This window comes from Coloeus monedula, assembly GCF_965178545.1.
Source record: "Coloeus monedula genome assembly, chromosome: 7".
NCBI lineage: Eukaryota > Metazoa > Chordata > Aves > Passeriformes > Corvidae > Coloeus > Coloeus monedula.
Genome location: NC_138787.1, coordinates 14778619 through 14805178, shown reverse-complemented (window position 1 = coordinate 14805178; position 26560 = coordinate 14778619). Strand labels below are relative to the sequence as shown.

The 26560-nt window shown below is 43.7% G+C and overlaps 3 protein-coding genes across 3 annotated transcripts in view; 2 read left to right on the top strand and 1 right to left on the bottom strand.

Moving 5' to 3' along the window:
- Positions 1-3400, top strand: part of NBEAL1 (neurobeachin like 1) — an 80174-nt gene extending 76774 nt beyond the window's left edge. Inside the window, exon 57 of the transcript XR_014226597.1 lies at positions 62-3400. The gene's annotated coding sequence lies outside the window, so the exon portion shown is untranslated. The remainder of the gene's footprint in view (positions 1-61) is intronic.
- Positions 3401-3403: 3 nt separating this feature from the next.
- On the bottom strand, positions 3404-10401 carry LOC309575218 (alpha-aspartyl dipeptidase-like). Its single transcript, XM_082285523.1, has 8 exons — positions 10276-10401; positions 10106-10194; positions 8878-8952; positions 8271-8350; positions 6756-6929; positions 5311-5370; positions 4446-4528; positions 3404-3899 (listed from the first exon to the last, which is right to left on the bottom strand). Exons 1-8 carry the CDS (start codon positions 10374-10376, stop codon positions 3821-3823), a joined length of 741 nt encoding a protein of 246 aa, XP_082141649.1. The 5' UTR covers positions 10377-10401; the 3' UTR covers positions 3404-3820.
- Positions 10402-10452: 51 nt separating this feature from the next.
- Positions 10453-25915, top strand: CYP20A1 (cytochrome P450 family 20 subfamily A member 1). The gene is made up of 13 exons (XM_082285085.1): positions 10453-10549; positions 11163-11212; positions 11298-11464; positions 16431-16576; positions 17237-17404; positions 18083-18161; positions 19741-19856; positions 20282-20336; positions 21774-21894; positions 22729-22840; positions 23450-23514; positions 25300-25389; positions 25559-25915. Exons 1-13 carry the CDS (start codon positions 10478-10480, stop codon positions 25707-25709), a joined length of 1392 nt encoding a protein of 463 aa, XP_082141211.1. The 5' UTR covers positions 10453-10477; the 3' UTR covers positions 25710-25915.
- Positions 25916-26560: the final 645 nt, after the last annotated feature.

Below are 26560 nucleotides of genomic sequence, written 5' to 3'. Positions count from 1 at the left end.
TGACTTTCATAATTCTTTGATTTCTTCAAGTCAATAAAGCTTATTCCATTTTGGTTTTCAGGTAGCATTGGTGAAATAAGATTCTCCTTTGGTTTTGATCAAAGGTTTGTGTAAGTGTAAAAAGTAAAGTTTTGAGATGAGAGAATTCCAATGAGGAATTTAGAACAAACAAGTCTTAAGTGACATTTGTTTCATAGCACTACATTTGTCAAGATCTTCTTTGTGATATCTTCTTAAGTTTAATTTTTGGAACAACTCAAATAATATTTATCAAACTTTAACATATGCTTACCTTTGAAGATGAGTAAGTAGGAGTGTAAAATATATATATCTAAAAGAAACAGAAAACTGACCTACTTTTCATACCTGTATATAAATGAGATCAAGTAGCAGTATCAACTTTTTCGTAGCACAGGTTTGAACTTGCATACCAAAGGATATTTAGAAGACATGTCTCCTTTATTTCAAGTAAAATGTTTGCTAAATTTCTCTTAATCAATTTACTTATAATTCTTGATATTATTTTTAGTTGTCTTTTTACCTATAGTGAAGAATCCCATCTAGTCTTTGCTGGTTCTGTACTATACAAGCATACAGAAAGTGAAATGCTCTTTAAGTTAGCATCTGACTTAGGCAAATTTTTCTCTATCAATATACTTACCTATTACTTGCTCATAGGTTATCTAGAAACCACATTTTCTATCATCCATGTACATTACCAGCACAAAATAATAATCCCAGTCCTAAAGTAACTGCATTTGTCCTTCTGGTTAATACCCATTGTGGACATTAGGGTTTTTTAGGAAGCCCGTTTGATACTAGAAAGAGAAAAAAGGAAAAAACCCCAAACCAACAAAACAATAATACCCCCAACCCCCACAACTTCCCCTCCAAAAAAAACCCAAACTCACCCACATCCATATTACAATCGTTTTGCTAATCTGCAACACTGATATAAACAAGCTTTCTTCCCCTCTGGCACATCTTAGATCATGCATATTATCACAAAACAGGTTTATCAGTCTTCACAGGCTTTAAATAGCCAAGTCAATTGGCTATCTTACAAGGATCCTCTTGAAAGCTGTATTTCTTTGTCCTTTTAATGAGTGCAAAGAACTAAGTTTCTGCACTGGAAAAATTCTGTATGGGACTGGTAACATCAGTCTGCTTTAAAATAGTCCTGCAGGAATGATAAATTTATTTTTGTAATGCACAGATTAGGTAGGTCTTTTAACTCCTGCTTTAGTAAATGGGGAGCTGTATACCTCACTTCCCTAAACCATGTCTTCCTCCTCCCTGTTTCCTTTGCAGATCTTTCTCAATCCTAATTAACAAAATCATTAGAAATGATGAGTAAAGGAACCAAATGCTGCACAAAGCTTTTACTGTGTACATGTATTTAGTTGAAAACGTGTATCTGTATACAGATTATAAGTGGTAGGGAGCTTTAGAGCTAGAAGGGGTGTAGAGATGTCAACCTCCTTCTGCTCCTATACTGAGTCTCTGTAGACACATGCTCTGCATTGTCACCTGAAACACCTGAAACATTCCTGTCTTCCACTGCTAAAGGCACCTTGCTGCCTATGTTAAATGCTGAGCCAAGGTGCTGTGAATAACATTCTTTTTTTCCCTTTCAAAGAATCAAAAAAAAAAAAAAAAAAAAAAAAAAGTGTGCACATATAAATGCATATCCTAATGTGAACCTAATGCTTGATCTGTATTTCACTGTTATGTGAAAGCACTACATAGGGTTATATTTATTTGAATGGAAATTCAAGCATGTGCTTCAGTGCTTTCTAGGTCTTTTTATGCTTTTTGGCTTAAAAGCTACGTTGGTTTTGGCTGTAAACATGACACTTGTTGGTAGTCTCCTTTTGGGGAGAGTAAGTTTCCATGGTATTATATACATGTGGGTTCATTGTATGCCTATGTTAGAGTCAACTGAAGTGTTTGGAAGATGTCTTTCCTTCCATTCCAAGGAGCCAATCTGACAATTACTAAATTGCCCTTGTAAGCACATAATTTTGAAGGAAGCAAGGGTTTCCTAAAAAGCTACTGTGTTTAAAAAATATTTAAAAATTGGTAAAATGCTGTTGTTTCCTTCTTCAATGTTATTGTCATCAGATGCCGGAATGTAAAAATGCCTCTGAGTGGCACCATAGCATGTTCTGCATTTCAGTTGAGTGCCATTCACCTTACAGCAGTCTTGAACACCCCATATGTGAGGAACTGCTTGCAGTGTTTAGTCCAAGGTACCCTTTATTCAGTTTTAAGTCACCTTTTTCCTGTGCATTGTGGAAGAAGACTGGTGTGTCTTTCTTTTAGTTACCATTTACCCAAGTGGCGCAAATAAAATAGGTGTTTCACTTCTTTTCAATAGTTCCTTCAGTGTGTGTTCTTCCTAGTCTTGTTGAGTGCACTTGAGAAATTTGGCAGGTATTTCCAGAGTTTAGGTCCGTGCTTATACTCAGCACAGACACAATTTGATCATACATCTTCTGTTGCAGAAGCATGATTGTCAGTATAGATTATGGTTTAAAGCTGCTAAGGTGTTTTGAGATTGGAATATAAAACATCCAGCCATATATATCATAGATCTAACTGAACTTGGAGGCCACTTGTTTACTTAGCTTCCTATCTAGTCAGTATTTTCCTCTCAAGGGAGCCATATTTTTTGCCTTGAAATAGCTTTAAAATAAACTTAAGTCTTGCACCTGGTAATACTACTTTAGTCATACGCAGCTGTGAGCTGTTTCTTAAAGAAAGCCATGAGGGGAAAAAGAATTCAAGGAAAACTTGCAATACATATTCTGATTCTGCAGGAGCAACTTAATACAAGATTATAGAAATGCTGCATGTGAGACTTACCTCCCTTTGGTCAGTGTTTTGATGGAAGCTGTGACGCTACTCAGTTTGCCTGGTGAATTTTTACTGACATTAATCAGGGGGTGGAAGCAAAGGCCTTACAGCAACAGTTAACCATATCTTCTGATAATTCTTACAGATTGTGCAATTATATGATTTCAAATGGATTTTTAAATGCCAAAAAATGCCTTTATTTAAAGAGTTAAATGTTAGGTCTGAGGAGTGTTGGAAATAGCTACTTTCAGAAGTGAGCCTTCAGGCACTGTAATGAACTTGCTGTCCATCTTCTGTGCAATATCTTTTTCCCTCTGGGTGCTTTAAGAGTATACTGTATGTCTTACTTTGTTTTGATCAATATGTTTTAAGAGTGTGTATATTGGCTAATGATGGATTTTTTCCTGTACAGCATGGTGGAAGATTTTAAAATTTTGCACTTTTCTAGGATTTGCAAGTTTGTAACCTGAAAATTTTTAACATGCACACTTTTGTACATAATTAGCATTGTATATATTTAACATGAGTCTGAAGCAAATAAAAGTAATTGAATGCATAACTTTTCCCTTTATTAATAGCACAAAAATTAAACTGTGGGAGTACACTGAATGAACAATTCTTTTATTTAGCAGGTAAAAGTAGGCAGCAGGAACAGCTGACTCAGTATCCTGTCTTGTGTTAAGGCAAATTTTTTTTTGGTGGGGAAGGAATCAAAGTGGATACGTGAATGTACAGGCCCTTTCAACCTTTGCATAGCTATGATTACCAAAGTATTGCAATAAAAAGTCTTTTTGTGGGAAGGAGATGTCCAACACATGAATTGGGGTGAGGGAAAGAGCCCACTAATGCATATTTATTTATAAAGCTGAAGTTCCCCACTCACCCTGAGACAACAAGCATCTATTTCCTTCTTCCTCATTGTCTTCCCCATATAGTAACTTTTGCTGCAGAATATGGAAGGCTATGGATTCAGGGGATTACTGTCATTCAGGAGGAAACTGAAATCTGTTCCAGGCTCATGTTCAGTTGGTTTCTTACCCCTGCAAGCAAGACAAACCATGCTGTGAGCTTTAATAGGAGGTGGGACTACTCTGCTTCTGTCTGTTGTTAGGGATGGAACAAGGCACCCTTATTCTGAACAAGCAGAGTTTTGACTCCCTTCTTTGCCCACATCATGTGACGTGCATTTTAGATTTTTCAGTAATGTCCATATGATTATAGATATGGATTCCCTTGTTCTGGAGTTCAATGCATTAGGGCCAAACTGGCATTTCTCTGGCTTTCAGTAAAGGAGCTGATTTACTGGGGCTCTTTCTGTGAAAGGTTACCTAGAATTTGGAAATATAAGCAGTGATGGATGCAATGCCAAAGCACACACTGGGTTGGTCAGACATCCTTTAGAGAGCTGTCATTCTGCTGGCTCCTTTGGAGCATAAACCAATATTTGCATTTTCCCCAAAGAGAAATGGAACCAAGGGATTAAGTAACTTCTGATGTGGGGGACAGGCAGCATGTGCCAGGAGTGTAATAGAAGCCTCTCTTCCTTTCTATCTAAAAGAGGGTATCAATTCAAGTGAAGCATTTACCTCAAAAACAGACGTGCTCCTGTCACTCCTTGCAGCGTGGCTTTATCTCCTTCCACTAAGAGCATCGTACCTTCCCGCAAGCCCTGGTGGAGGTTGGAAACATTTAACATGATTTTCAAGCTCTGTGAAAGGGTAGAATGCTTGTCACAAGCAGGCTAGTCTTAGTGCAGCTCACCATGACTACAGACTAAACCTCACTTACCTAACGAAGAGGTAAAGACCAAATTAGGTGAGTTATTTTGTTTTAGAAATTGATTTTGTTTATTTCAGCTTTCACTTTTAAAGGAGAAACCATTAAGGAGGAGAGTAAACTATTTTTTCCCGCCATTACTTCCACTACCCCACCATTCTTAGATCCAGTTTGGGCCAAGCAACAGCCAACTGGGTTTGTTAGAGGACAAACTTTATACTACAAGATCAAACACAGGGACAGGAAACAGAGGTCCCCCTTCCCCAGACAGGCATAATGAAATTACATACATACTACTGAATGTGTAAATTCAGAAACTGTATTAGAGAGATTAAAGAGTGTCTGCAAAAAGATTAAGGGGAGGTATTATACCATCTGCATGCACACCACCCCCAACACACAATATATGCCTGGGGTCCAGTGACTGGGAATATCAGAGCTGCCTAAAACAGTGTTGCTCAACACTAACAATATGCATTTCATGGGCTGTAACCCATTTTCTGCAATGAGCAATATCCAAGGCTGAAGCTCTTAGCAAGAATACAATTAGCATTCCATGCCATGGTTCTGTAAGTCTTGACAGGGAGGGAACCCACACGGAGAGCTGCCACGAATGCATTTTAAATGTTTATCATGCTACAGGCAGGAGCTTCCTGACAGAGAACTACTACTCACCAGAACTGGAGGGGTGTTTGGTTCCTCATGATATTGGCGGATTCTTTCCTCTCTTGTCTCCTGCAATAATGACCTTAGATTTAGCTTCCCAGGCCATAAGGTAGGACTTAGAGCTATCCAGGCAGCATGACATCAAGCAATTTCATAACATTAAACAAAGCAGGCATTTCCCCTCAAGCAGAATGGGATGGCAGGAATGGCTCTTAACAGATACATGTTTTACCCTTCATCACTAGCAGCAATTTACTGCAGGTTGATCAAACAGAGCTCACACAATCCCAACGTTGAAAAACCTTAAAACTTACTTCTACCCAATTCATCCATGTTTGGTTGTTTTTTTTTTTAGTACTCTGTGTGCACTGAGGAAGGTGGTAAAAGCAAATGCCTGAGGTGCCACCTTTGTAAAACAGATAGTGAATCATGGATTTTCAGTGATTAAATATTTGCTTGTTTGTCTTCAAGTAGGTATTACACCAAAGAATTTCCTTCTGTGAACAGCTCTGTCATGTTTCCTGAGGTTTGCTGCTTAACTGAGCAACAGTAAAGAAATAGGAATCATAGGAACACAGCAGGGACTTGGTACAGCAGAGCTTCCAGCCTCCTCTGAGAGAAAGAGCAGGAGTTATTTATAGGGAAAAGACTGCCTGCTTATCTAGTGACAAGCTGATTAAATGAATACCTACAACTTCATCTACATTCTAGAAGCACACCCCTATCCACCATCTCTTCATTGTTCCCTAACCACAGAATTTTGATTACAAGGAGTAAAGTATTTAGGTTGTTAAAAGATGCACCACACAAATTGTTCCCTGAGGAATTAGCTGACATGCTATTCAAGAAGCAGCTCATCCCCACTGTATGGAAATCCATCTTTGTGCTTAATGGTGGAAGTGTTTTCCTTTCAGCTATACTAGTGCATGTGCTTGCTCTGTACTGGACATTACAGGCTCTGCTCCCTGCAAGAACACCAGTGCCCAGGTATTTTTCTTACACAACAACTGTATGAGTTCAAGAGCTCCCTGTTCTGATCGTTTCTTCAGACCTTCAGATATTTAAGCCACTTAATCTATGTTTAAGTTAGGTCTTCCCAAGCAGCAGGTAAGACAGAACTTTCCAGAACCACAGTGCTTTGCACCTTAACACTTCAGGTTTATCTTTTTTTTAATTCCCCCATTCCATGCCAGGTATCAAGCAACAGTATTTCAGACGCTGCCGAGCTTCTGTTTGTGAAAAATACTGTGTTCAGTAATCCTGTTGCCAACTCCTCTTCCCAAGCAAAGAAAAGTTTTAGGAGGAAGTAAAGTGTTACTACCTCATTGGCATTTCCAGTTTCTCTAGGGAGCAGCTGTTTGACATTCTGTAGCTTTGTAAGGCCTCAAAAATGCACACTATTTTAATTCTTCTGCACCCTGGTTACTGTGTGTGTTCTGGTGTGCTTTACTTACACCCATGTGAGTTCTTTTAATGTCTGGGTCCAGGTAGTGGGGATTAATATTAAAAGGAACTAATCCTAGAGCCTTCAGGGAAGGTGGATAAACAATTGGCATGTCATTGGTGGTATTGATGCTGACGGTAGCAACGTTAGTTCCTGCGCTGGATCCCATGTAAGGAATCCCATCCTGAAAGACAAAAGCAGTGATCAGTCTGCAGTATGACAAGTAGAAACTGCAATTTATAGCATCTTCTATCAATCTCAGAGACTCACCAGTCAGATCAGAGTTAGTCTTTCTAGCTCATCTCGATGCTAACTTTACAGGTGAAGAGCAGAACAAGAATTCAGGTTCTGAGTAGCTTGTGTGTGTCAGAGAACTAACTGCTGCATGCTTTGTACTCAGAACTCTGTGACCCCACAAGAGAGAACTTACCAGGCTCTCAGTGCCTATTGGACTTTGCTGTTAAGAGGAGAGACTTGCTTTTGTTGCAGTTACAGGAAATATCTGAACTGGCTTTTAACTAGCTTCTGAAGAGAGTAGACCATCAGAAGCTAAATGCAGTGTTGTCACAGCATCAGCTTACCAGTACCATGACCATTTTAGCACTGTTTAGGGATTAGTACTGAATACTATGCTCTACATAGAAGAATGCCACACAAATATGCAAGTATACAGGTAATGATGAACAATTTGTAAAAATAGAGCTATCTTGAGACAACTGGTGGTAATATAACCAAGTAGTTATCCAGACTTAACTGGTATTTGGACATTTTCTGGCTTTTATTCCCACAACAGACGTTGAATTTCTATATATTAAGATAAGCCTAGCTAACCTTTATTCTTGGCAGCTGGCCTTACTGTGGCTTGTATAAATCTGCATAAAGTCATTTGCAATTCCACATTGCTAGGGAACACCTTGCTTCTGTTCTCCTCCAAAGATGGTGTATCTTTGCTGTGCCTTATGGGATTCACCAGCTAGACTGGTGCTGCTGACCAGAAGGGCTCAATGGCACTCACACCTCTCAGTTCCAAGGAGATACAAAAATTACATAATTTTCAACATCAACGGGACACTGTCTAAAAGGTATGTATGGATCCAACTTTATCACCAGTTTATTAGCAGACAACCTGCAACATGAACACATCTTTATCAACAAGATATGAAGTGGGCATCTCAAACTGAAAAACAGGGTTTCTGGACATAGATTAAATCCTGCACTGCTCTTTGTTGGTATTTTGAGGGATTTGCTTCTAGGGTTCTATGCAGCATTGTACATCCCAAGGTCTTGCAATCCTGCATTTAGAAAACCACTCTAGGAAGACAGACTGCTGACTTTAAGTAAGTCTTATCAATGACTCAATGACAGCCTTATTTGGCCACAGTTTTCAGTTCACCAGGTTGTCTGAGATGGCTCAATATTTGAAGTATATTAGAGACAAAAATGCAGAATCAGCTTGGATTTGTTTGAACAAAAGCTCAGGTATGAGATCCTGCCATTCAGAATTGGCCAGAATGTGTAGTTTTACCTCAAGAACTCTCTTCCTGATCTCGTGTATCAGACTGTTGTCATAAAGAGCTTTCAGGAGACGGAATGTGTTCCCACCTCCTGCAGAAAGAAAGTCCAGCTTATTTAACATATTTTCACCATCAGTTTTAATTGAAGCCTTTACAAACTTGGCAGGCTCAATGAGTTCTATGCTCTGTTCAGGGCAGTATCCTGCTTTGAGAAGCTTCAGAAGAATGGTCACTGGGCAGGCCATGGGCTCATGCCCTGAATCATCCTTGTAAGGCTGGCACTGTCTGACAGTGACCTCTCTTCCAACACCCAGGACCATGATATTAGGACTAGATCTTCTTGGGCTTGATAAAATGATGATACAGCTGTTATGATCATTTTTTTACACTGAGGTACTGCTCAAAATAATAATTTGAAATTTATTGGAAATTCCATTAATAAATCTACTTCCCAGTGCACAACTAAATTTAGGGTCTTAGGGCTCCCAAGTGCTGTTTTCTGTAGTTTCTAATCACTAGGCCTAACTGCTTAATTGTTGGTTTTCACTGCCACCTCTAAGCAGGACAAATCCAGTGCCATATATAAACCTTCACTGGGGAGTAGGAAGTAAAACTTACCAATAAATATTGCTTCCGATTTCCTTACGGCTTCCACTGGATCACAAGATTCATGAATGCTGTCCAGCCCATAACCTTAAATGAAAAAGTATTTACCTCTGCCACATCATTCTGGTGGAAGAATGGTATGTTCAATCTCTCCCCACCCACCTCCTCCAACCCTGAGCCAAATGTCTCAACCAGAGAAATTTTACAGAACTCTACAACATAAAACAGAGTATATGTCCTACATTAGTGCAGGCCTTCAGCATCCAGCTGTACAAAAGGAAATGTCTGCTTTGTGGATATATACACTCAGTGTCTAGGAGCACAGCATTTCACTCAGCAGGTGCACGCTGAGGCACAATATCCTGCCTCACATTACCAGGTAACTACAAAATAAGGAAAAAGCTGTTAGTACTCAGCTTGGCTGTGCTGAAGTCTGACAGGATCTGCCATTATTGGTTGTAGCATTGCTTGTGCAAATACTTGAGTATTGTTTGTTAAAATGTCTGACTTTGATAGATTTGCCTTGCTGGAGTTCACTGAGTACAGGAAGTGTCAAGAGAGACAGAAGAACATGGGCAGCAACCTTCCTGCAAGTCAAGGAGCAAAGTGTGCTGCCCAGGGAAGTGAGTACTGATTATTACTATACTAACAGGTCCAAAGTTACCCTGAACAGTGATAGATACTAGGTGGAGGTCTTGCTGTAGGCTGCTCTGCAAAGATCTTTGCTCCAAGCAAAGTTCAGCTGCTGTCCACCGTGGAACTATCTGGCTGATTGATGTGCTTTAAGTAATGGTCTTCACTTAACACCAGTGGTTGCGTGCCTTGAGCAGAGGTTTAAGATATATGGGAAGAAATGTTCCCTCGTGATTAAGAAGGATAAAAAGATGCCATTTAGTATTTAGGGATAAAATCTTCTTCCCTGGAGTGGGCAGAAGTGTTTACAGCAGGATTTCTTCTGGAGGCCTTTAAAACATCTCCTTCCAGGCAGAAGTCGGAGCCGACTCCTGCTGCTCTCACTGTCCTTGCTGCCCGTACCTCAGCAGCCCAGCCCAGCCCAGCCCAGCCCAACCCGTGGGCACCGCGGGCTGCAGCGCTGCGTCCGTTCGTGCCCCGCAGCGCAGAGCGGCTGCAGCGCTGCCGTCCCGGGTGCCCCGTGCCCGCACCCTGCTCCCCGTGCCCGGCGCCGGCCCGGCAGCCCCGGGGACAGCCGGCGTGGCCGCAGCAGCCGGGCCGGCCTTACCCAGGCTTTCAAACTTCTCCCTGGCCGTGCGGGCGTAGGCGTCGCGGTCGTGCAGGGCGTAGGGGATGAACAGCACCCGCTTCACCTTCCTGGGAGAAGAGAGGGGAAGAGCGGTCAGCGCGGCGGAGGCGGCGGCCGGGCGCGCTCCCGCAGCCCTGCGCAGCGCTTACTGCCCGAGGAAGCTCTGGATGTGCTGCTGGCAGTGGCCTAGGTAGCCCCCTCCGTGCAGGGTGGAGTTGGAGATCAGCAGCAGGCGCCGCGGGCTCCCCATGCCGAGCCGAGCCCTGCTCGCAGCCCAGCCCGGTCCGCCCCTTCCTGCCCCGCCGGCGGCCCCGGGGTGGGGCCGAGCCGCTCCACCGCCCCGGCCCGGCCATGCTGGACTTCGCCATCTTCGCTGTCACTTTCCTGCTCATCCTCGTGGGCGCCGTGCTCTACCTGTACCCGGTAATGCTGCCGGCGGCGGGGCGGGGGGCGCACGGCCCGGCCCGGCCCGGCCCCCGGTGCAGGCGGGCGGGGAGCGAGCGGCCGCGGGGCCGAGGCAGCCCCGGGCCCGTCCCACGGCCCCTGGGCTCGGGCGGTGCCCCCGGCCCGGATCCCCGGGCCCGGGCGGGACGTGGCAGAGGCCCGCGGGAGAAGCTGCCGGGCAGGGCGTTCCCGGGACGGCGCAGCCCCGGCACTCCTCCTGCTCTGCGTGCTCAGGGAGTGAATCCCGCTTTCCAAAGGCGCGATCTGCTCGCCTGGCATTTTTGCAGGCCTCCCGGGCAAATCTGTGTGTAAGATGTTACACTGCAAACCTGACCCTTTAAATTTTTACGCAGACATCTTTCATCTAACCAGATGAATAGTCCTGGTTTAGCCAGTGGCACTAGGCACACACTTGAGGTTTATCGGCTTAGTAGGTTTAAAGCCTGCGGATGTAGCATATCCAGCTTCTGTTTAATGTTTGTAAGTAGTGTAGTAGTATTGGTGTGGAAAATTCATCTCTCCTGCTGGAAAGCCGTGGGACTTGTATAAAATCTGAAGTTCATGTAGATTGATGCATTTCCCTTTACTCTAGGCATCTAGGCAAGCATCAGGTATCCCTGGGCTGGCTCCAACTGATGAGAAGTAAGTGGTTTCTGTCTCTACATTGATCAAGTTCAGCATTGGCAGAGGATGCTGTTCATGACCAGATATCCTCTGTGTTTCTCAGGGATGGCAACCTGCCAGATATCATTGTCAGCAGCAGTTTACATGAGTTTCTTGTGAACCTTCATGAGAAATATGGCCCACTGGTCTCCTTCTGGTTTGGAAGGCGTCTTGTCGTCAGCCTCGGCTCCATTGATCTCCTGAAACAACATGTTAACCCCAACCGGTTGTGTAAGTGTCTTCTACGTTGTCTTTGAGTCCATTTGTTCTGGCCTTGCTGGGCATCAAAGGAAGCTGGGGTTTCATTCTAAGTTGAAAGAAGATGAGACTTTGCAGCTGATGTGGTGGTTCAGGTATGACTTTGGTCCTGCTTACTGGACTTGAGTATCAGTGACCAAGAGTTACTGCTGTCCAATGGCCATCAAGAAATCAGTACGCTTGAGTCTTTTACCATCTTTCTACAGGCAAATGTTCATGGAAAGCATCATGCTCATTAGTCACTTGATAGAGGAAGGTGAACATCCTGTAGCTACTTGGCATACATTTTAAAAGCAGTTTGAAATACAGTTTAAGAGGGGAGACTTTGCTAAATTAAGTCTGAAAGCAGCTCTGCTAGTTTGTGGTAACTGCCTTGTGTGGTTCAGCATGAAGGTTTTTCAAACTATTATTTGGAGCAGTATTTCATTTTTCTTTTGGTATGTAGAATTTTGTGCTGAAAACCTTTAATGATCTTCCAGTCTTGGAAGTGGTTGGTGGTGCTGGTAGCTGAGTTGATCATCTTAGTCATGGGAGGGTATTTTAATTTACAGCCTAAGCCTCTTAGGTGGGCATTTTGCTTCCTAAGGTTATCACACTCAATAAGTTAACTCAGTTGATGTTTGGTTTGATCTGTTGCTTTCCCAGTTTTCATCTTACAGGGTTGACTGAGGTGCTGGGTGCACACCTCTGACTTGATCCTGCAGGCTGTCTTTAGGCACAGGCAGATATCTTGGCTCACTTTATGCTGGGGTCGTGAGGGGTGAGCTTCATGTACGGTTGCCTGACAGAATCAAAAAAAGAAATGGTGACAATCTGGGAAAGGAGTGGGAGTTAACAAGGATCAGCAAGACACAGTGGATAACGATGACACTCCAGAAGGTGGAAAACCACCCTGAAAGATCTGAATGCTCTCAAGTGTGTTTGGGGGAAATTAAGCAGACAGTCACTTTCTCAGAGCTCAGAGAAGTGGTGACAGGCCCTTGTGCAGGCAGCTTCTCATAAATGTTCTGAATTTGGGAGGATCTGAGTACTGGCAAAAGGGAAATACAGTGCCTGGACTTAAATGCAGTAAATTAGGTGACCCAGGCAGCTGTAGACTAGCCTAGTATCCTGCTATGCCAAAATAAACATTTTTTTAAGGATGGAGGATAAATGGGAAATGCATGTTGTACTTTGATAATTCGCTTTTTAGACAAGGAATCTGACAGAACTGTGTTTATGTCAGGGATTCAGTTCAGAATTTGCTTGGACACTGATAAATGAAGGAGGGAGCAAGGCTGGATTGCCTTGGAAAAGTGAAATGCAGTGTTGGGGAGGTGAAATACTCCATCTTATGTTAGCATCCTGTCCTGATGGCATTATGCTGGAACTGTTTGTCAGCACAGGGCAGCAGAGTGAGATGGGTATCTCTGAAGGCTGGGATAGCAGGAGCAGGAATGAGAGGAGAAAAAGCAGGCTGTGTAAATTGCCTGTGGGATGACATGGCCATGGAAAAAAAGGACATGTTAAGTCATGGATTTTCTGTAAAGAGAGGACTTTTGCACAAGATGAGCATGAGTCAGACCTGGAGTCCTGTGTGTGGCTCTGACCTCTGTGCTCAGGCATGATTTTGAATAAAGCAAGTGCAAATAAAGGCTGCCAGTGCTCTCAGAGAAGTGGGGAGCCTATTGTGCAGGAGAAGCCAGGGAAGGTGTGTTCAGCCCAGCTGAAGGGGGTCCTTGTAGAGACAACAGGCTTGAGAAGGAGGGTTCTTATGATCTCAGAGCTGGAAAAGCAGCAATATTAGTTGTATCACTGCTTTCCTTTTAGCACTGATGCTTGCCAGAAGTGCTCAAACTTTATTAGACACAAGGAATCTTACGGGTTATATTTCCTGAAGCACTGAGGTATAAACAGTAGTAGCTGAGTAGCTGTAGCAAAGCCCTTCCTGTACCCTTTCTTGGTGAGTGGGAATAGGGGTTCTAGTAGGTCTCAGCCACAAAGTGGCTCTGGGCAGCTTGAAGTTTTGTTGGAGATGTGGTCTTGCCCCTATTTCTTCTGTGCACACAGTGCTGTAGGACAGGAGACAGCCCACAGTGACCTGCATTATAGCCAACTCCTGACTCTTCAGCCCCACTTCAAAACCCATACCATGTGACTCTTCCTCAGTGAGCTGGCATGCCTGAGGCCACCATCCATCTTCATGGATACCTGCTGGTGATTTCCAAGGTTGAGATACAGGGTTTGGCTCCAAGTGTCATACAAAGGTTCCTCTCATCTCATGTGTGTATCACAGGTATGGCCAAACTTTTTGGAGACAGAGAGAGAAGTGCAGATAATGCATTTCTCATCAAAGCCTTGAAGTTGGACTAGTTGTATTCATAGTTATTAACATTTCCAATGCCAGGAGACTCTTTTTCATTAGGCTTCAAGCAGTGTTTGAAATTGGTATGTTTTCATGGCCTCTTAAAGCTTAGTTGAGATTAATTTGCAAGGAGAATTCAAAGGAAGTAAAGCTTTGCAGCTGGTACTGGCGATTCCCCTGAGTGGCTCTGGGGAAGCAGTTCAGGCCTACAAAGGATGTGGATGTGAAGCAGGATTGCCAGGAGCAGTGGGTTCAGAGACCAACTTGGAAAACTTGCCTGAGTCAGTGTTGCTTTTTGTGTTGGGGCGATGAACCTGAAGCACACTGAATGCTGGAAATGGAGCTATGGGTCCTGGCCTGTCTGAGCAGGACTTTATTGCTGTTCTGTGAGCATTTTACTCTGCAGGTTCAGAGGTCCTTTCTATCTCTGATGTTCAGTTCTGCTCGATCTCAGATCTTTTCTCTATATTTACTTGCAAGTGGTGTCCAGGACAGCACTCTGAGGTTCTTGGGATGGGGAGATTTCTATGTAAGTGAAAAGAACAGTCAAAATTTTGATATGTTTCACTAGGAGGGCTGAAAATGTAAACCTCGAAACCCATGAAAACATGGAGATGTTTTCAAGACAAGGATGAAGGATGAAGTCTGTGCAAGTGCTGGCAGAACAGAGCTCTCTCCAGAGGCAGTTTGTACCTTGTGGAGTCACTAGCCTCCCACAGCTGTGCAGAAATAGCCCTTTCCCAAATAGCATGAGGCAGAGCCAGCCCTCAGCAAAAGGGCAGCCTGGGCTCTGCAGCCCTGAGCGCACAACAGTGAGTGTGTATCGGTGCTGTGGGGTTGCCAGTTTCGACTAGGGACACTGGGAGAAGAAAACCCAGGGCCCATAGCTAATCCAGCAGTTTTCTTTCATATGCAGCAGGAAACCTTTGCAGTTTCAGCAGGTGTTGCTTCTAAGCATCCTCCAGCCTCTGCCTCTCTAGATGCCTCTGCTTGCTGGATTTTCTGTGTGGGCTTTATCACCTGCCATGTGTCTTCCTGGCTACCCAGTATTGTGCCTGGCTGTGCCAGTGCCAGTCAGCAGGGATCTGTGGCATGAATAGCAGCAGCCGCTCCGTGACAAAGTACCTTGGAGGAGGAATTGTCAGCAGCAGCTAGAGTCATATAACAGCCCGCGCCACGTGGAGAGCCGCAGGTACCATCTGCTCTGCCAAAAGACACATGCTCATGCTCCTTGTCATTCAAAGTGGGAAAGAGGGTGAGATGCAGAGCTTAAAAACATTGGAAGGGAAGAGATGTGCGAGAAAAACATTTAGGAAAGATTACCATATTCATGCCTCTGGCCTCGTTAGCTGCTTTTATGTCTTTAGGTAGTAAGTCCTCTGCAGGTGGGAATTTTCTCTTCTTGTATGTTTGCCTAGTAGCATAATGAGGCCCCAGTGTCTGAGGGGAGTGCTAGATACATCCACAGCTGGTAAAGTCATATGTGTCTAGCTCAGCCTTGATGTTTTCTGATGCCTCAGTGGTTTCACTCTCCATCTGGGAGAAATAACAGACTGTGATAAACAGTGACAATATCCTTCTTGAAAACCCTGATTGCTGCTTCCAAATAGTTCCGAATAGTTCCAAATAGTTCCTTAAACACTCTGCCAGTTCCTAGACAAGACATGCAAAAAGGTTTACAGAAAGGGAAAAACATATGCCATGTTGTAGTTTTGCACTGACACCTAATATCCTTTAGCAAATTTATTAAATAGAGGTCCTTGGTGGTGAAATTCAGAGTTGAAAATCTAACTGAAGGGAGTCATGGATATGGAAGTTACGTGGTTTTGTCTAGTTTGTAGACTGATGCAAGTGTCTGTGTGGAAGGATGGAAGATTGAAAGAAGGTGATTAGCAGTAGAAAGCATTCTGTAGCTTAGTGGGGTACGGTTTTCTGTAGGAGCTTCAGAGCTTCTGTGCTGGAGGCAGCCCTGGCAGACAGATAGGTGCTAGTGTGGGAAGAGCTCATCAGTAGGGAACTCAGTGCATTTGAGAGAAACCATGCAGGAGCACTAGGTTTCAAACAAGGTTTCCTGGGTGTGTGATGCAAGGGAAGGAGTGCAGAGAGCAAGCTCTGGCTGAGTCTGTCATGTGAGCTGGTATGTCCTGAGTACATAGCCACGTTCAGGGCAGGAGGGCACACCAAATGTGAAGGGGAATGTGCTAAAGAGACTGCAGGTCAGGCTGGAGGAGAAGGGGAAGGACCATGCCGCACTCACTCTTGTCACCAAGTTGATGGCACAACCAGCTGGGAACTGGCAAATGGGGAACAAGCTCTGAAGGCATTGTTACTAAAGAGTTACTTGGTAGAGCCAGCAAATAAGCTCTGCAGGGGGAGCTGATCACAGGGTGGCAACCAGCCCCAGAAAAAAGACTTTATGAGGTACCAGCCCACACTGAACAAGAGAAACTTGACACCCCAAAGAGACTGTTCTAGGGGAAGGAGCCACACCTTGCTCACTGCCCAGAAGTAGCTGTACCCGATTGAAGAGGCTGCTGTTTTCATCAGCCCTGTGTAGTGTGACTTCTGAATGGTATTTGCTCTGTTTGCTTTCAGTGGATCCCTTTGAGACAATGCTGAAATCCCTCTTGAGGTACCAGTCCAGCCTGAATGGGGATACAGGAGAGAGCCACATGAGGAGAAAACTGTATGAGAATGGTGTGACCAAGTCCTTGCAAAGTAACTTTGCTCTCATCCAGAAGGTGTGTATCGGCCTTTGTACAGCAGAGAAGGCCTGTGTGCTCACAGGAGAAGGTTTAGTGAAAATGATCACTAGGATAAAGGACCTGCATGCAAATTAGTGCTAGAGCTGTAAGCATCTGAGATAGCAAACAGCCTCTGCCTTTCATGGTGTGAATATTTGGTTTCTCGTAGCTCCAGTGGATGGGGGGAAGGGCTGAGCTTGCTTACTTTTTATGCCAGGATACCAGATGCAGTTAAAAATACTTGAACACCTGGATTCTAGATATATTTCCCAGGACAGGAGGATGGAGCAAGGAACCAGATTTTGGGGCCACAAACAGGTGAAGAACTGTTCTGTTGATTTAGTCTAGCAGCCAGAATATGATCTGTTTTCCTATTCTGGAGCTGTTAGTATTTAAGTTTAAGGTTTCTTTTCTGACAGAGGGAACAAGAGAGGATGATAGGGTTGCCTTGCTGGGGGAGAGCCTTGAAAGAAGCAGAAGACTGGAGGCTAAAATGGTACTGTTCAACAATGGAAAGCAACCCTGGAAAGAGTTTAGCTTTATTCCATAGCCATGAAAGTGTGGTCTGCCTCAGGAACTGGGTGGGATGTATCCAGGGTGTGTTTGGTAAATAGACTGCTGGTATTACTGCTAACTAATGTTTCATTCCCTCTGAAGCTGTCAGAAGAGCTGCTGGCCAAATGGCTGTCTCTCCCCGAGGCACAACATGTGCCACTCTGCCAGCACATGCTGGGCTTTGCCATGAAGTCTGTCACGCAGACAGCTATGGGCAGCAGCTTTGAAGATGACCGGGAAGTCATCCGGTTCCGCAGGCACCATGATGCAGTAAGTGTCCCAAAGAGCCAGGAAATCTCCTATTAAATTTTTCCAAACTGAAAACACTGAGCTTGTATCTATGTACAGTTTAGCACAGGCTGCTGCTGAGACTTTAAAGTACGAGCTTGAGGGCTCCGCCTCACTTGTCCCAAGCTGAAACTGTTAGACAGATCCTACTGCTGATCCTGCAGTCATTAGTCTGAGGTGTTTCTAAAGGATCCATGGGGATCAGGAACCCAGACCCAGTGGCAGCTGGGAGATCTTTGGTACCTAAGTTAGTTAAACTCTGTTGGGACTGCCAGTGGAACTTCTCCTTTTCAAAGATCTTCTGAAGGCTCTGTAACATTGTGGAGAAAGGAAAATCTGAGGAGATCTCAAGCTGTATCCACATGTAGGGATATTAAATATGCTGGTGATAGGGTGGGAAAGAAACAGTTCCATCTCCCATTTAAGATTCCCATAGCTTTTTCCCTAGAGGTGTAATTACAGTTGTTTCATTTCAGCTTAATTCCAGCTATCATAGACACAGTGTCTTAAATGTCCTAAAGAGAAGATCAGTTCCATACTGACAGGAAGTCTTTAATTTTATTTGGTGTTTTCATTTTTCTGAGTAGGGAAGAACAGAATAGTCCCAGCAGTCTCAGCTTATGGTGAGTGATGGTGCTGTTCTCTCTGTCCTTCTTCCAGATCTGGTCAGAGATTGGAAAAGGTTTCTTGGATGGGTCTCTTGACAAAAACATGACTAGGAAGAAGCACTATGAAGATGGTAGGTTTCTCCCAAAATTACGGTTTTCCTCCCACTCTGATTAATACTTAGGAGTCAGCTAGCATGTGAAAGCATGTCATTTGCCCTGTTGTCTTGGCTTTTCTTCAGAGTTGCTCATCATGCCATAAGCTACCACATGTGTCATACTAACTCTCACACTAGATCAGTGTTTTGGAGTTAAGTGGCAAGCTGCCATTATGTGAGAAGTTGTAGGACTAGAACTCTTGTTCCAGGTCTGTCCTGTCTGGAGAGTGATAGAGGGGAAGAATCAGGGTGTGCTTCCTCCCTTCCTGTTCTATTCCCTAGTGTCCACTTTTGACCTCTCTTGGAGGCAAGCAGCTGTGCTGGCTGGAGACAGATGGAGCCCCTTGATTTGGCCTGTATGGGCATTCAAATGATGCACCATTTGGGGACTGTACTGCCAGACAGTCACTCACAGGCTGGAAGACACAAGTACAGAGGTGCTGCTTTGTTGGATACACCTTCCATGTGATAGCCTCTGACGTGCTCTTACAAGATAACATGATTTTCAGGTCTGTTACAGCAGTACTTTTGTTTCTCATATATTTTATAGTAAGTTATTTTAATTTTAGGTTATCCTATCTTTTTTGTTGTTAATAATTAAACCATTTCAGTATTGACTGATAAGATGCTAAACAAAAGTAGATTGTATCTGGAACTAAAGATTTGCATATAAATCCTCCAAACACAGTGTTTCCTTCCTTATACTTCTGGTTCTGTGGGTTTCAGAACTTGAGGACAGCTTCTGACAGGTTCCTCCCATGGTCACTCTGTTCCTGAACTGTAGTATGATGATGCATGAGGACACAATTTCACAAACTCCACATAGTGAGCCTTTGTGTTTGAGTGTTGCTGGCCTTCCTGTGCAGATGGGAGGAAGGAAGGTAGTTCTAAGACAAAGGAACTGAACTGGGCCTTGGTAAATGGAGTTTCAGACCCAAATTCCACTCTGTGTTTCTTGGATAGTCCTCAGTGGGTCATTTAAATCAGACAGGCAATGGCATCTAGGTCCCTAACTCCCCTTGGCTCCCACAGCAGTCACCAGGAGTTAGGCACTCCCATATCTTCAGATGTGTGGACTCTGTGCCAGTACCCTCCCCTACTTCCCCCAATTCCTGTCTCGGTCTCTGCAGGCTCTTCAGCACAGAGCCATCCTCTTGCTGTGCCTGCAGAACCCCTGGCAAAAGGGGCTCCATCAGTGGAGCTGCAGAGGTGCTGTAGTGATTGTAACCAGTGTTATGTGGCTCATACCTGTTTTCGTGGGAGCTGATGAAATACATTCTCTGATGGTTTGACAGTGTTATTTGACTTACACCTTGGTTATACTTGTAAGGATGGCTCTTTGTAGGCAACCTGTGTTATTTTTTTCCTGCATTTTCTGCTAAATTGGGGATACTGCCTTCCAAATTGACAGTAACATGTAACAGAGGCTGCTTCTGTTAAGTGAGCCCAGCAGGGACAGCTGGTCTGAAAATCTGCTCGGGGAGATGGATTTGCTTCTCTGCAGCACCAGGATGACCAGGTTTTAAAATAAACATTTCTTTTTTTTCTTGCAAAGCTCTGGTGGAGATGGAATCCATCTTGAGGAAGGTTACAAAGGAGCGCCGAGGCAGATCATTCAACAGGCATGTCTTTATAGACACCTTGCTGCAGGGGAGCCTGAGTGACCAGCAGGTCTGTGCAGCTGTTGCCTCTTTACACAGTACAGGAGTTTTGTCAGATGGGCAATTCATTACATTGTAGCCTTTGATTAATGTAAATTCTGGCATCTTAGCTTAGATTCTTTACGAAAGCAGGGCTTCTAGTTCTTTTTTTCCACTCAAATACTTTTTTTCCAGTGTTTGATTGCATTAGACTTTGGTAGATTTCCTTGCCACTGTTTCATAGCTATTTTTATAAACCAGAAGTATGCTAATATGAAGCATGTCTCGTGCAATTCCAGTGGAAGTTCTATAGAGAGTTCAGTCCATGTCTTCTAGATGTATTTCCTGCTCTATGCACTAAAGGGATTTAATGTGCTTGAGTGGAGAGTGTGCCACTTCTTCTTTCTCTTTACAGTCTTATGAGCTTCATTCTCTGAAGTAGATTTTCTTTCCTAGATTCTGGAAGATACAATGATTTTCTCCTTGGCAGGATGTGTAATCACTGCTAACTGTAAGTACAGTAACTGTAGGTAACTTCCCATCCTTACACTCAGTTGCCAAAAATTGTGTGTGATGACTTGAGACTTACTGTAGGCTAATAAAATATCGTATTCATCATTCTCTTTCTCCTGAACTACATACATATAGAAGAAGCTAATTTTTGCATCAGACTGTTGACACAGCCTCACAGTTAGTGAGCTGAACCTAAGATGTGTTTGACAACCTTTCCAGTCTTTTGGTGAACCTTAGAATTTCTCCCCATTGCTTTTTGCTTGCATTCTTAACCCCAGACAACTGATGATAAATTTGATGAAAAAACACCAAAATATATAAGCCACAAAAATCATGTTATAAAATAGGGTCTGGCACACAGGAAAAAAATTAGAGTGCTAGAATCTGTCTGGGTGCTTTGAATTTCTGGAGGATAGGTGTGTTCTATGTATGGAGAACTTCCAAAGAAGCTACTCTGGGATTTGTGCAAAAATTATGAAAAAAACCCCAAACAAATAAAAATACAATCTGAAGCTGTGTAAAATACATTATGGTAAAGGGATGATTATCTTGCCCTGTGTCTCAGCCAGTGGGACTGGGACTCTAAAGAAAACCTCCAAGATGCATCTAGGTGTTAAAGAATGTGGGAAGTAAATCAGACAACTATGGTAATACTCTCTGCAGAGAATATCCTTTCCAAGTACTCCAGAAAGACTGTCATTTGAAGGGGCTTGAATCCACATGGATTCATGGGATCACAAAACCACAGAATATTCTGAGTTGGAAGGGACCCACAAGGATCATGAAGTCCAAGATTCCACATAGTTCTCATGAACAGACATTTTTGAGAGCTAGAAACGTTTCCTTGTAGCTTTGGGGAAACTGCATCCTACACACTTATTTCTTATGCAAGGTTTTTTCCTCACCCTGCTATTGAAGATATCTCAAGTACCTCAAAAAATGAATGTAGGGGGACAAGTGCTGGCCAGCCTCTGCAGAGAGCTCCCTTCAGGAGCCCCAGGCACTGGCTGTCTGGAGCACTTGCCTGAGATGTGCTAGGGAAGCCCCCCAAATAAGGGAATTTTCTAAAGCTTTGAACAAACCAGCCTTTCATTTGCATGGTTGGTGTAATAACCCTCATTCCCCAGGGTTTGTTGGGCTATGTGGTCCCTGCCCCAGAGCTGTGAGGCTGAATGCCTTAGTGTCCTGCACAGCTCCCTAAGCTACTCATAGCATCAGAAAGAGAATTTTAGCTTGCAAGGCCTCTTGTTACACAGGAGTTCAGCCTCTGTTCCTGCCACTGAATACAGAATCAGCACAGCCTGCTGTGAACAGAGATCACCTCTTTTTTTTAGGTCAAAAAGTAATGTTGAAAATACTGGAAGTAAGAAAAGTGAATGCCATTTGTAAAAGATTGAATTTTCTGGGTTCAATGTTGTATTGATTCCTTCCCCAGTGTGTACCTGGGCAGTCTATTTCCTGACAACATCAGAAGATATTCAGCAGAATCTCTACAAGGAGATGGACCGTGTTCTGGGAAAGGGACCAATTACACATGAGAAAATTGAGCAGCTCAGGTGGGTCCTATAGAAGGAATGCAGAGGAAGGCTGTGTCATGTGGTGGGGACAGGCATTTCCCATGGAGTTTGATGCCTAGCCTACACCAGGCCAGGAAGAGGCATCCAGGAGCTACATAGTCCCTTTTTTCTTTCTGGAAGTGATCAAACCACAAGATGACTTGCAACACAGAGAGAGTCTGCTGGGACTCCAGACAAAGGGACCAAGGTGCTCACTTCAGGGTGTTTGTGGGAAACCCTTAGGTTCATCAGCAGAGGAAGAACACAGAATCAGTGCCCTGGCTGCCAGGCCAAAATTTTTGCTTACTGTCTTGCTTGGTTTCTGCCCTAGTTTTCCAGAAGTAGGAGTAATCAGTCATTTTCGTGGTTGGATACAGACAGAGAGAAAGCATGGACAAGTCTTCTTTTCAAAGTGCCACTAGTGATGATGACTGGTCAACAGTATGCCTTTATGTTTTGTGCATGTGTTTGTTTTGTTGGTGCAACTGGGTGCATTTTGTATTTGGACTAGCATTAGGGTTTCAGTAAGGGAATACTGAGTGTGTGATTTTCTTGCTGCTGCTTGTATGGGTGAGCGGTACAGGGAAGGGCTGGTGTGTTTATGCATTTTAGCAGATTTAGTTTGGTTTAAAATCTGAAAGAGGAGGGATTCCGATAACCTTCTCTAAAAGCTGTTAATGAGATTTAATGCTTCATGCAAAGATGTTGGGACTCTTTGCCAGAAAAAAAAAAGAAGTGCTTCTAAATACAGTTGACTCAGCTCTGCTTGCTGCCACATGGATGTGGACAAGCTTGTCTCTGAGAGTTAAACTAACCAAGAGTTACTGGTTGCAGGTACTGTCGGCAAGTCCTGTGTGAGACAGTGCGGACAGCAAAGCTCACGCCCATTGCTGCACAGCTGCAGGAGCTGGAAGGCAGAGTTGACCAACATACTATCCCCAAAGAGGTAGGGCAGTGCTGGGAGCACTAGGCCACTCTCCTTTCCTGTAGGGGAATTTGCTGTTTCCTCTTCTTCCAGACAAGGGGTGAGGCAGGAAGACCATTTCTTCTGACACTGAACCTGAGCAGGTGCACTGTCATCTGAAAGTACAGTTAAGCTCAACGTTTGCCTGCAGTTCCTCTGCAGGAGAGGCTCTGCAAATTCACGTTCTCTTGCTGAGCAGATTTGCTTCTGCTTCTGGGTCCACCAGGGATGAGTAAGCTTTTGAAGCAGCCCATGGGCTCAGTTATGCATGAAAGAGCATTGTTTCAGACCTCATCATATCACTTTCCATTCCAGAGAATAAAGTAGTCCATACAATCATCCCAGCCAGCGTAGAGAAATGGGGTCACACCCTCTGTAACCACCAACAATTGCAGCATGATTCTTAGAAGTTAAAATCCTAACATCTGGGCATGGATTATGAAAATTTGTAGATGAATACATCATAATTGACTTTTAAATCCACCTAAATATGAGTAGTCTACAGAATAATCATCATCCAGCAGAGCTGTTGAGAGGTGTCTTTAATTGTGCATTTCCTCCTGCATTGACTTGGTGTAATTCTCTTTGCAGACACTTGTGCTCTATGCCCTTGGTGTGATGCTGCAGGATAGTTCATCTTGGCCATCACCATACAAGTATGTAGCATCGACTTTTATTGCAACTAATTCCTTTGCTTTCTTAAATTAGATCTTACAGCACAGCCTTTTGTGCTGCAGGGCCTGCCTTAAGCAGATTCTGGAGATGAAAGAGAGTCTGTAAGAAAATCTGTTTATGAAGGTCTGACTTTATTTGTCTCCATGGGCATGGTTTTGGGGCAGTTAAAGTCAGGCTCCTCCCATTCTCCAGTCTTTGTGTGTGCATGTATGTGTTAGGGTTTAGTAAAAACTTTTTTGTGCGCATACACAGAGCTTCCCTGGCTAATGCTGGGAACTTCTGTTGAAGGTTTTCTGTGAAACAGTGACATAAATGGCTTTGGAATCACTGCTTGTCATCATGAAACAATGATGCAAGGGAGGAAATGTCAGTCTGAAGTTTTGGGTTTTTAGGATGAAGGGAAATGCTACCTCAATATTTTTATCTGTCTGTGAAAATGGAAGTGGATCTAGGCCAGTGTTTTGGAGGTTAAAGGAAAAATTGCTGTAGCTTCCTGTGGCCTCCAGGTGGCAAATATTAACCTGTATCTGATTTACTTCACTTGGGCTGGCAAAAAATGTGGGTCAGTTATTCTAGACAGAACAAACAGCTGAGATTTAGGAGAAATGATAGAGCCTTTATCACAGCCCTTGTCCTCTCCTGCAATTTCGAAAGGGGTCAGGCATTGATGCACCAGTCTGTGAGCACCTTGGCAGGGATTGCCTCTCAAGATAGGTCATGACTGTGTTTAGGTTTGCTGAGGCCTCATGGGAGCAACAGTGAGGACTGCTGTGAACATTGTGTGTTTGTTTCAGGAAGGCTGGGGTCGAGGTTTAGCTTGAGGTACATGAATATTTCCATGACAGAGATAGGAGACCAGCTCTGTGTGATCCTTTCACCCACCTACTATATAAAACCACTGTGCATGGTTGTTTGCCCTCCCTACTTTTTTGCTAGGCAGCTGCATTTTCTCTCCTATTACAAAATCTGAAATTTGCACTTCCACTCAGGGGAAATGTAAGTTTGATGCTGCTTTTCCTAAGGATCAGCACCCACATGCCCTTTCACCTTGTTAGAAGCAGAGCTTGGATGTTTAAGCAAGGAAACAAAGGCTTGAAGTATTTAGCAGAAAGATTTGAAAGAACTGTTTTCTGTCCATGAAATTTTCTGTTTGGGGCCAGGGTATTTTTAATATTTAAATTGAATGATATTTTATTCATTTCCCTTGTTTTAACTCATGCCAGCCCTGGATAATAGTTTTCTCACAGCCTCTCTACCATCCTAAAGCTGGAGCCACTTTTCTCACTTGAATGAGTCACTGGCTTCCCCCCCCCCCTCAGCACATACACATACACACACCAGCTGCTTGAAGAGAAGGGTGAGGGGCAAGGAGAAAAGGGAAGTATTTCTGGAAGTGAAAAAGGAAGGGACTCAGAGGGGGAGAGAGAGAAAGAAGAGACAAATGAGATTGCATATGCTCTGGAGAGGAATAGAGGGCAGGTAACAGCATCAGCTCAGCTGTGTACTTCATATTAGTTCCAGCCCTGTCTCACACTACCTCAGTTTGTCAGCATTTTGACCAAGATGGGACACAGCTGACCAGCTGGGAACATGGATGGAATGGATGCACAATTGCCTTTGTACATTTCTGTGGAATGACCCAGAGAGAACAAATTAGTGAGATTCTGTATTTCATTTCCAGTTTTTCACTTGTGTGTGTGTGCATGTTTCTGGGGAAAGGATGCTGTGCCTGATCAGAAAGCCTTAATGTGTTTTGTCTCTTATAGGTTTGACCCAGAGAGATTCAATGAGGAATCAGCCATGAAAAACCTCTCCTTGTTGGGTTTCTCAGGAAGCCAGGAGTGCCCAGAGTTGAGGTGAGCATGGGGAAGGAGGTCTTAGTGAGTCTCTGTGGCAGACAGGAGAGAAGGTGCTTGCAGCATCTCGGTGTTACTGATGGGACAACCTGTCCAAGCTGGCTGTTGTCCTTTGGGAAATTTACAGCATAGCAAGGTTTTTCTTTTTTTCTCCTGATTCTTCCCTCAGGTTTGCCTATATGGTGGCCACAGTTCTGCTGAGTGTCCTGGTAAGGAAACTGTATCTCCACCCGGTGAAAGGACAAGTCATGGAGACAAAATATGAGCTGGTAACCTCACCAAAGGAGGAAGCCTGGATAACGGTGTCTAAGAGAAGCTAAGAGCAAGCAAAACAAAGGGCTGAAAGTGCCAGCAGTGAAGTTCTGAGCAAGGGTCTTAACGAGAATCATACTGGCACCATGTTTACTTAGCCAAGGAATTTTATATCCAGATTTTTTTACCTTCCACATTCTTAACCTCATGCCTACCTTGGGTACTTTTTCTAATTCAACCATAGTCATATTAAAGTAGATTGAATATGTATGTCTTTTTTATATTCGCTTTTGGATCTTTGGCCAAACCTTTGCAAAGGAAGCAACAAAACCTTGCAGTGGTATATGTATGAACTACTGGGTGTCAGCTAGTCAAAGACCAGAGCTCTGGTTAATCCAGCCTCTTTCCAATAGCAGCCAGAGCTGGGTAGGAGTGCCCCTCTTATCCAGTGGAATGCTTCTTCCTGGATCCTAGCTAAATAAGACCTTGGAAACAGAAGGACAGAGCCTTTCTCTATATATAGGTGTTTTTATTCAAAGTGTCTTTCCTTCCCTTGAGCTATATCTGTCAAGAAGAGCAGATATATCCTGTGAGAAGTATGTGTGAGTGTGAGAGAGAAATAAAGTGGGGTGGGAATTGCACCACCAGTTCTCTTGCTGTGTAATCTTGCCATGCTGTGGGGTTACAAGAAAAAGGATGACTGAGAAATGCTAGTAAACCAAGAGGAATAAAACTGGTTTGGCCCCTGAGAAAACAGAAGCATCAGTAATAATATAATGAAATGAAATAAAACCACAGAACAAAGCCCCAAGAAAGAGAGTTTCTATCCTGACAATTCTGAGGGCAGTGTCTAATCTAATCAACAACAGAGATTGACAGGTGCTTGCAATTTATTCAGCACTGGGTCAGCATGAGACTG

Coding starts and splice junctions, on each gene's coding strand:
- LOC309575218 (XM_082285523.1), bottom strand. CDS start 10,376: ATGGGGAGCCCGCGGCGCCTGCTGCTGATCTCCAACTCCACCCTGCAC. Junction 10,195..10,275: donor ATCCAGAGCTTCCTCGGGCA/GTAAGCGCTGCG, acceptor CTCTTCTCCCAG/GAAGGTGAAGCGGGTGCTGT. Junction 3,900..4,445: donor GGAGCACGTCTGTTTTTGAG/GTAAATGCTTCA, acceptor TCTTGCTTGCAG/GGGTAAGAAACCAACTGAAC.
- CYP20A1 (XM_082285085.1), top strand. CDS start 10,478: ATGCTGGACTTCGCCATCTTCGCTGTCACTTTCCTGCTCATCCTCGTG. Junction 18,162..19,740: donor GAAGAAGCACTATGAAGATG/GTAGGTTTCTCC, acceptor TTTCTTGCAAAG/CTCTGGTGGAGATGGAATCC. Junction 25,390..25,558: donor CAGGAGTGCCCAGAGTTGAG/GTGAGCATGGGG, acceptor TTCTTCCCTCAG/GTTTGCCTATATGGTGGCCA.